We start from the raw sequence: 10760 nt of genomic DNA on the forward strand, positions 1-10760 counted from the left end.
ACATTTTTTAACCACACAGATTTTATATTAGCAAACTATAGTTTATGCAAGTCGTTTAGGACATCATCTATGTGCATGATATGAGTAATTTTTCCAACAGTTGTTTACATAGAGATTGTTTCACTTTTAATATACTATATCACAATTACAATTGGTCAGAAGTTTACATACACTAAGGTAACTGTGCCTTTAAACAGCATGGAAAATTCCATAAAATTATGTCAAATCTTTAGACAAATAGCCAATTAGCTTCTGATAGGAGGTGTACTGAATTGGCGGTGTACCTGTGGGTGTATTTTAAGGCCTACATTCAAACTCTGTGTCTCTTTGCTTGGCATCATGGGAAAATCAAAAGAAATCAGCCAAGACCTCAGAAAAAAAAATTGTGGACCTCCATAAGTCCGGTTCATCCTTGGGAGCAAAGCCTACAAACCTGTCTCAGTTACACCAGTTCTGTCTGGAGGAATGGGCCAAAATTCCAGCAACTTATTGTGAGAAGCTTGTGGAAGGCTACCCAAAAAGTTTGACCCAAGTTAAACTATTTAAAAGCAATGCTGCCAAAAAATAACAAAGTGTTTGTAAACTTCTGACCTACTGGGAATGGGATGAAAGAAATAAAAGCTGAAATAATTCTCTCTACTATTATTCTTAAAATAAAGTAGTGATCCTAACTGGCCTATTACAGGGAATGTTTTCTAAGTTTAAATGTGAGGATGTATTTGGCTAAAGTGTTTGTAAACTGCTGACTTCAACTGTAGCTGAATAACAAAAAGTAGTCTGTTACTTTAAAAACTAATAGTTACGTTTTCATTCAAAATAGTCCTAATTTACTCACATTCATGTTGTTTCAAACCTGTTTGTCAGTATTTCTTTAATGAAACACAAAAAGGGATGTTAGGCAGAATTACATCCTGTCACCAGTTACTTATCTTTTTCCATGCAATGAAAGCAAATGGTGACTGAGACTAACATTCTGTTTCACAGAAGAAAGTAAGAAAGTCATACAGGTTTGAGGGTGAGTGAATAATGACATAATTTTTATTTTTGAGTGAACTATCCCTTTTTATACAGGACATGTACATTTTGAACATACTGTAGTTTTTGTTTTGTTTGAGAGCATTTGTCAAGATAACTTGCATTTACAATGAAATACTGATTTTAGTCTTTAAAAAATAGTTGTTCTATGAGTTTGTATGATGTATCCCTCTTTCAAATATTATACACCACACTTCATTGTCAAGGTTACAAAGCTGTTTACATTTACAAGCTGCCGAGTATTTGCATTCTGCCATTTATCACAAATACAGTTCATACACATGCAAAGTGATTTACACCGATCAGCCACAGAATTAAAACCACTTGCCTAATATTGTGTAGGTCCCCCTCTTGCCAACAACACAGCGCCAACCCGCATCTCAGAAAAGTATTCTGAGATGATATTCTTCTCACCACAATTGTACAGAGTGGTTATCTGAGTTACCGTAGACTTTGTCAGTTGAAATCAGTCTGGCCATTCTGTGTTGACCTCTCTCATCAACAAGGCATTTCCATCTACAGAACTAAAGCTCACTGGATGTTTTTTGTTTTTGGCACCATTCGGAGTAAATTCTTGAGACTGTTGTGTGTGAAAGTCCCAGGAGATCAGTAGTTACAGAAATACTCAAACCAGCCCGTCTGGCACCAGCAATCATCCAAGCGATCAGCTAATCATTTGTTAGCAGTGCTGTGCATAAAGTAATGCAGATACGGGTCAGAGGTTTCAGTTAATGTTCACATCAACCATCAGAATGGGGAAAATATGCTCTTAGTGATTTTGGACCGTTGCATGATTGTTGGTGCCAGATGGGCTCTTTTGAGTATTTCTGTAACTGCTGATCTTCTGGGATTTTCATATATTGGCGCTGTTTTGGCAGCACGTGGGGAACCTACACAAAATTAGGCAAGTGGTTTTAATACTGTGGCTGATCGGTGTGCGTCATGTGGCCGTGGCACTATCAGCAAATAAAACATAGTGTCACAAGGTCAGCGTGTAACAGGGTGATTTAAATCCAATGTGTTCTGTTACTCTATCCAAGTCATAAAAGTATGCAAAAAAGTATGCAACAAATCACTAATCTGTTCACGAGACTGCAGAGTTTAAAGTGAGCCACTTCAAGGTAAAAGATTCTAGTAATAGCACCTTAAGCGCATTACAAGGGGAGAGTGGTCACTCAAAAGGGCATTCTGATTGGTTGAGCTGACCCACATTATCAGCTGTCTTAATTTTCCTTTGTTAATCTCTCCTTTGTTAAATTAAAAGATTGACAAAGCATTTAGTTCAATAAGTTTTGTTGGAAAGTGTATTAAAGCATTTGGCTAGATGAACTATTAATCAAATCAAATAATTTCATTGAACTTGCTTGTGCAAAAATAATTGATGTTTGCAAGGGTGAGATCATTTTGTGTCGGTGAGATTTGAAGTAAAATATATTTGCCGATTTGATAATCTAATTTAAATCTTAGACTTGCGGGAAAATACTTTTTTCTTTCCTAGTACTCATTATTCATTATTATTATGTTTTAGCATTTTGCTTTAATGATGTTACAACATTTATTATTCTTGGTTAATTTACAAACATAGTATTGTTCATTGTTTGTTCATATTAATTCATAATGCATTGACTAATGTTCATTTACTTTAATTAGAGCTGTCTATCATTTACAATTTTGTTGTAATACAATTAATCACGTATATCAATATTGCTTTGCAAATAAAGGTTAATTAATATGCAACCCCAATTATGAAAAATGTTACTTGACAGTCATGACATTCTGTGAAAAGAACAGAATATCTGTTTGATATGCAATCTTATTATGCCAACGCTACCTGGAGCGTTTTCTTTGTTCTTAAACTTTTTGCAACAACATATCAAGGTTTATTAATGAATTGATGTAGTGATAAATATTTTGCTGTTATCAATTTTTGGTGTTATGAGTGTTGTCATAGAAACAAATAACTTCCCAAGTCTCAGTAGAGCCTCCGAGTTGCCATCTTGTGATTACAGTAATTTTGACACAACGTGAACACAACATAAACCAGGATTAATTTAATCCATGAATGAAAGTGTCCAATAACAGGGCAGTTACTGAGATTAAGCAAGTAGTATTAAGTTGGTAATGTGATTCTAACATGGCCCACCCCATGTAGGAAAAAAACAGCTTTTACTGAAATGATTGAACTCTTCATCTCACATGAGTGGTCAGAATTTCATACACGTTTCAATATTACTATTCATTACTTTAGAAGTAAAAGTTTTTAATTGAGGAAAATAGTGTGCCTTTAAATTTATTTATTATTATTTAAAATATTATTAATCTAAATATGTATATTTAGTTGGGACATTTGAGTGTTTACCACTATGTAACATCATAATTTATTCTAATAACTCCTATTAAGCTTTTGGGCACTGAAGACATTTAAGTTTAACAAGCGGTATTTTCATCCATTATACAGATCGTCACAGACTGCGACTAAAAATTATTTATTGCGACTTTAATTTAAAATCTAGTCAGTTATCTGAATACATCTTTAGAGAGCCAGTGTGTCTCGTGCCCCTTTTCACCCGTTCAACAACAAATCCAGCACGAGAGAGTCGTGACCAAATGACTCTTTTGAACCGGATCTTTTTGATGAATCACCAGAAAAGAACAGAGGTTTTGAACTCAGGAGCTCAGGTTAGCAGTTTGAATCAAATTCACTTTCTCAGCGAATCAGCCATCAGTGAACGCACAACTGTTAGTGCAGACATTTCAAAATAAGAGTCCCGTTCTTATTTCGAGCTTCTTTATAATTAAAAGTCCCGTATTGTGTACCACTTTTTTCATTATTGATTGGGATTGGAGTAGCACAATAAACTGCATTTCATTCAATTTTCACTCTTGTAGTCTCTGTGTCTGGGCCATCTGGTAACGGTAAAAGACTAAGGCAGTAACAAAAGCTTGATCTTATTTATATATATATATATATATTACATTCATTGATGCTCAAGAAGACAACACACTACTATATGCATACTTTATGTAATTATCTGTAATGTAGATTGTGAAGAGCAGTATTAATTAAATAAAACATATTTTATCTCTTATATTTGTATAAATTATGAAAAGGGTGTGAACATTTATGAATCAAAAGGGAATGCAAATTGATCTTCTCAATTATAAACTGTATACTGTTTATTAAACCTATGATTAATGGGTTATCAGCTGTCTTGCTTTTCTTGTTTCTGAACAGCAATCTAAATCGAGCAATTCTGTGATTTAGCGACTAAAAACAGCCATTTGGCCTCTTAATGTTTCAGTTTAGGAGCCAATGGCTCCTTAGTAATTATTATTTTTTGTCTGGAGCCCTGCTTCAGCTGCGCAATTGTATAGGGTTAGGCTGTACTTTATGCTTCATAATTCACCACACGTTTTCAATTACAGACAAGTCAGATCTGCAAGCAGGTCAATCTAGCACACGCTCTCTCTGCCTTCGCTGCCATGCACTTATCCAGGCAGTACATGGTTTGGCGTTGTCCTGCTGGAAAACTATCTTTTAATGTAATTCTCCGATCCCTAGGACATCACTGTCTTACAAACCATCATCAGATGTCTGTAATGGATGTCATGACATGGGCTCTGGAATACTTCAATAAACCTTTGTCATTCAAGAACACCATTTGCCGCTGCATCCACAGATGCAAGATAATGCTTTACAATGCAAAGCAGAATACATGCATCAACACTGTCCTGAAACGCCGCCAACTTCTCTGGACTCTGTCTCATCTGAGATGGAAAGCAGAACAGTGAAATTGTGTTTTGTGGTCCGACAAGTCCACATTTCATATAGTTGTTGGAAAAAACAGCCTTTGTTTTCTCTGGGCCAAATAGGAAAAGGACAATCCAAGCTGTTATCACCATCAGGTCCAAAAGCTAGTGTCAGTGCCTATGGCATGGGTAATCTGTGAGGCCACCATTAATGGAGAAATACATTACAGTATGCTTAAATGTTTGAAATTAGTTTTGTAGAAAAAAATATAATTGTGCCACCATATTAATATATTTCATTATAAAAATAAAATAAAAAAATAAAAATAAAAAAAGGTTTTTGAAATTGATGACTTGGACCAAATAATAAAGAAAAGGAGCCAATATGTGCCCCACATAGATGGGAACTCCTTCAATAATGTTTAAAATTCATCCTAGGGTGATACCTCAAGAAGTTGGTTGAGAAAATGTCAAGAATACATGTCTGCAAATTCTAGGCAAAGGATGACTACTTTGAAGATGCTAAAATATAACACAGATTTTATTTATTTTGGATTATTTTTTGTCACAGAATAATTACCATAGTTCCATTTATGATATTCCATAGTTTTAATGACTTTACTATTATTCTAAAATATGAAAAAATTATAATAAAGAATTAGTAAATGTTTCAAAACTTTTGACCGGTAGTGTATATGTTCAAATTGTGGAGCAACATCCAGATGTCTTTTTAAGGGACGCCCATGCATTTGCCAGCAGGACAATGCCATACCATATACTGGCTGGATTAGAGTGCAGGTGCTAGATTGTCCTGCCTGCTGTCCTGACCTTTCTTCAATTGAGAATGTGTGGTGCATTATTGAATGCAAAATACAGCAACATAGGCCATGTTTAATTGCACCGCTGAGGACATGCATAATGGATGAATGGGGGACAATTCTGCTTGCTAAACGTAACAAAATTGTCTTCAGTGCCCAAACGCTTAATATGTGTTATTAGAAGAAATGCTGATGTTACACAGTGTTAAACACTTGACTGTTCCAACTATTTTGAAGCATGTTGCAACCATCTGATTTGAAATGAGTTTGTATTTTTAAGAAAACAATAAAATTTACAAGGTAAAACATCAAATAATGTGTTGTTGTTGTAGTGCTTTCAATATAGCACATGGTGAATAGAATTTACAAATCACTACTTTTTTATTAGTAATTATCATACTGTCCCAACTTTTTCAGAATTAGGGTTGTATAAGAATCAAAGTAAATATAAAATATTTTTTTTATAATTCAGCCAATACAAAGACATTATTGTGAATTGATTAAATAATACAAAAAGTGGCTTTAGAAGTCGTATAGTCAATAAATATCTTATTTCCATATCATTGTATATAATCCACAGTCCATAGCAATCCATTTTACAATTGAATTCAGTCTGTTCGAGGAGCGTCTCAAATGTTGTCACGTCGCGTTTCACTGGTTTTCAGCATCTCGCTGTTCTGCGTCATGCAGCTGTCAGTTTGTTGTGTATAGCTGGAGTTGTGCTGACTGCCACCTGCTGACTGTGGCTAGCAAAAACATGACGGTGGAACGTCAAGTTTGAATTAAGTATGAATTTCTCTGTTGGTAGGAAAATTCCTTATTACGGAATAAGGGGGCATGATTAATTGCATTCATTTTTGATGCATTATTTATAATATAATTAATCACACTGAATTATCATGTAAAATCGACAGCCTTTTAATGTAAAAAAAATATTAAATGCATAAATTAACCCAGATTAATAAATGCTGTACGAGTAAAGTTCCTTGATAGTTTATAATTACTAATGAATACAATGTTAATATAAAAATTTTGTTTATTTATTTTGATATTTCCTTGTTGGCAAAGTCAAACTTTCCATAGCCTATTTTTGTGATCTTAATCTGTTGTCAAACAGAATGTGCTTGAATCTCACTGCTCTATTTTTACGTTTTCTCAGAATTCAACAGGAAGTGCCCAGTCAGGAAGTGCTGGAACAGGAAATTACATGGATGAAGGAGCACCTGTCACAGCTGGGCTCTCCTGTGGTGCTCTGCCACAACGACCTGCTCTGCAAAAACATAATTCACAATGATGAAGAAGGTGTTTTAAATTAAATTGTTTGCTACATCAGCACTGCTATTGACCCCATTTACTTTTATAATACGTTTATAAGTGATTTTTATTTTAAAAGGGGATTTTTTTTTTTTTTCATAATCTGTTATATGAATTTAAAAACTTTCTCCACTTCTGAAATGACGTTATTTTTCTACTGATGTAATCAAGTTCGCGTGGGTAAGGAAACATATTATTTACCAATAACATCATGGCTTATTACACAGCTTTCTGGAATTCTTGATTCTGATTGGTCAGTCGCTGCATTTAAATATTTTTGTATTCTGACCGTTAAAAGGTATAATTGATCCCAGGCAACCGATTACCATTTAGCTGAGCTTGTTTCACTTCATGGTCTCTTCTCACATAATAAAAACATTTAAACTCAGATCGATATTTTAAGTCCATTTATTTATTTATTTGGTGTAAGTAGCTGTGTAATAAGCAAGATAATGTACATGTGTCATATCCAGATCAGAACACATTTTTAAAAATGACTGGTAGACTATACATTAACAATCGCCATCAAATCTAAATGTCCAAAAGTCCCGCCCTACATTATTTTTTACTATTTTACTATTTTATTCTATACCTTTTCTTTTCTTTTTTTTTACTTGGAAATACGTCTTAAATGCATTGTGAATGGCAATTAATTTCTTATTTATTGTCTCACCCAAGGCATAAAGTTTAGGATTTGTTTTTCAGGTCATGTCCGGTTTATCGATTATGAATACTCAAGTTACAACTACCAAGCATTTGACATTGGCAATCATTTCAATGAGTTTGCAGGTAAGCAGAACTATAGTCAAAAATATCAACCTTAAAAACAAATATCCTCCATGTGATTTGTTTTGCATTACATTGTGTTTTGCTAACACTTCCTTTTTGTTTGTTCTTCAGGCATGAGTGAACCAGACTTTAACCTATATCCCAGTCGAGAGATGCAATTGGACTGGCTACACACTTACCTGCAGGCCTACAAACTATTTACTAAGAAAGGTGAGGAGGTGAGCCAGCGTGAACTCGAGACACTCTACGTGCAGGTCAACAAATTTGCACTGGTAAGTGACGCACGAATACAGGATCATGGGGGAGGAATCTTCCGAAAACATTTTCAGGTTATTTCCATTTCACCGTAAAAAGAAAACAATTTCTTGAAAGAAAACTGTTTGTGGACTATCAAGTTTTTTTTTATTGTGACATTATTTTCATGACAATTAAGCACATTTTCCACCCACATTCCTGTAATGCATCCATACATTTTCTGTACATTTTAAGTTTTGTAATAACAATTGTTTTTTGCAGATAATGGATAGCAACTATCAAAAAGCAACCATTGGCACTGATTAATAAATAAAACGATATATCGGTCTACCTCTATTAATTATTCACAATGGTGTTTCTCATTAGATTCTAATTACTGTAGTACAGTATTTGTTTTACAGTAAAACAATGTTTTTTTATTTAAATAAGCACAGTGTTATTATAGTTCATGAAAATGTACTATACATGAAAACTAACTAAAAACAATTTCGTTAACTAAAATAAAAATAAAATCTGAAATTATTGGAAAAAAACTGAAACTAAACTAAAATATTTTTTCATAACTCCAAAACTAACTAAAATGAAATAAAAATGATCTCAAATTCATTTTAGTTTTAGTTATACTAGGGTGAATATGGGCAAAGTGGGGACATTTTTTACATTTTACTTTTATTGACACTTTGAATTATGATCTAAATGACATGTAACCTAAGATTATTATACCTTTAAAGAAAGCTTAGGATGTATTCTACCTTTGCCAATAGCAAAAATAAAGAAATATTCAATATTGCGATGTGGAACCTTTGAAGACCATCTTTTGACCAGATTTTTTTAAGCAGTACTGGTAAAGTGAGACAGAGGAAAAATTATTATCAGAAAAATATCTACATCTATTTGGAATACATTTTTATATCTTCATATACATTTTCTCATCATAACATTAAGTAGCTTATACTTTTTTATAACCTTAACAAGTTGACCTCAAATTTCTGTCATTTTCTCTGCCATAATCAAGCTTGAAATCATGATTGCCAAGGAGACAGCTGATGTCAAGATTTATAGTAAAAAAGGACTTAAATATTGATCACACCCCCACCTATCATACCTCTACTAATTATTCACAATGGTCATTCTCATTAGATTGTAGTTACAGTAGTACAGTATTTTTACAGTATTACAGTAAAACTATCATGTAAAGCAATGTTTTTATATTTAAATCAGCATAGATTAAAACCGATATATCGGACTACCTCTACTAATTATTCACAATGGTGATTCTTATTAGATTCTAATTACTATAGTACATAATTGTTTACTGTATTATAGTAAAAAAAATCATGTAAAACATTGTTTTTTTTTTTATTTAAATCAGCATAGATTAAAACCGATATATCGGTCTACTGCTACTAATTATTCACAATGGTGATTCTGAGTAGATTCTAGTTACTGTAGTACAGTATTTTTTTAAGTATTATATTGAAAAAGTTCATGTAAATCTATGTTGTTGTTTTTTTTGTCTGCATAGATCAAAGGCAGTACAATAAATACTCACATGATGTATAAATACTTTATAATTCAAATAATATATTTTATTGCACATTGCAGATTTTTTTAATTGCAGTATTAAGTTTGTTAGGAAATGCGTTTCATTTTCATAAAAATAATGTCACATTACAAAAAATCTTGGTCTTAAAAATAGACTTCATTTTCTTTTTAACAAAATAAATGTCCTTATTTCTTTTGATGTTGGTGTGAAATGATACCCAGGCATGTTCTTGACAGAGTTCATAAGATTCACCTAAATATTTGACAGTACTGGATTAATAAAGTGAATTTATGGTTATATAGTTAAAGTAGTCTGATAGCAAGCTTTTTGCATAGTGATCGGTGTCTGTGATATGTTTGTGTGTTTTGAGTTCTTGTTCTTTTGCTTTGGCAGGCCTCACATTTCTTCTGGGGTTTCTGGGCCCTGATCCAAGCCAAGTACTCCTCCATCGAATTTGACTTCCTCGGGTAAGCAGCCTTCCAACACAACAAACCTTTCATCTCATAATTTTTAAGTCAAACTTCCAGGGTGTTAAAAGATATGAGTGTTAAAAGCAGATTAATAGCCAATTAGAGACAATAAACAGACAGGTTTTCATTCCAGAAGATGATGCTTTTGTAACTTACAGTAGCATAAAAAGTATATGACTTGGTATTTTATTTTTCCAATATATATCAAATCAGACCAATGCTAATTTAAAAAAATTATAATAATAATATTGGTCATTATTAATATGGTGGCCAATGTATCAAGCATATCGTGTGTCTATATTTTGAGTAATTTTGTAGTCGAGTACTCATAAAACATAAAAACAAAAACGAGTAATCGATTACTTGAAATATAGAAATTAAGCTAAAACTATAAACTTTTAACCTGTTTTATGACAAAATTGTCATAAAAAAAATTATAATCAAATTTAGATAAAAAAATGAAATACATTTCTTTTGTACACATAGAAATATACATTCCAAGTCTTCAACAACGTCAATCAACAACATCATACACCCACAGCATCAACCAATGCGTTGCAACAGCAACATCGAGATGAGAAAAGCAGTTTCGTCCTTGCCCACGGCAGGCAAAGACACAAAAGAAAATCAAATTGCAATATTCGAGTAGTGTTTTTACTAGTTAAATATTTAAAGTTGAATGAGAACTCAATTAATCGATTACTCATGCACATACCTAATATAATGTATACAGGATATACTGTATATATTACTGTATTTTAATTTTATATTTTTTATTTTGGC

The 10760-nt window shown here is 32.9% G+C and overlaps 1 protein-coding gene across 1 annotated transcript in view; it reads left to right on the forward strand.

Annotated features, from left to right (window-relative positions):
* LOC127632813 (ethanolamine kinase 1-like) overlaps positions 1 to 10760 on the forward strand; it is a 30164-nt gene that overhangs the window by 14832 nt on the left and 4572 nt on the right. The window contains exons 4-7 of the mRNA XM_052111598.1: positions 6763 to 6905; positions 7623 to 7706; positions 7818 to 7978; positions 9901 to 9974. Of these exons, the coding sequence (XP_051967558.1) occupies positions 6763 to 6905; positions 7623 to 7706; positions 7818 to 7978; positions 9901 to 9974 (462 nt within the window). The remainder of the gene's footprint in view (positions 1 to 6762; positions 6906 to 7622; positions 7707 to 7817; positions 7979 to 9900; positions 9975 to 10760) is intronic.

This window comes from Xyrauchen texanus, chromosome 39, assembly GCF_025860055.1.
Source record: "Xyrauchen texanus isolate HMW12.3.18 chromosome 39, RBS_HiC_50CHRs, whole genome shotgun sequence".
Classification (NCBI taxonomy): Eukaryota; Metazoa; Chordata; class Actinopteri; order Cypriniformes; family Catostomidae; genus Xyrauchen; species Xyrauchen texanus.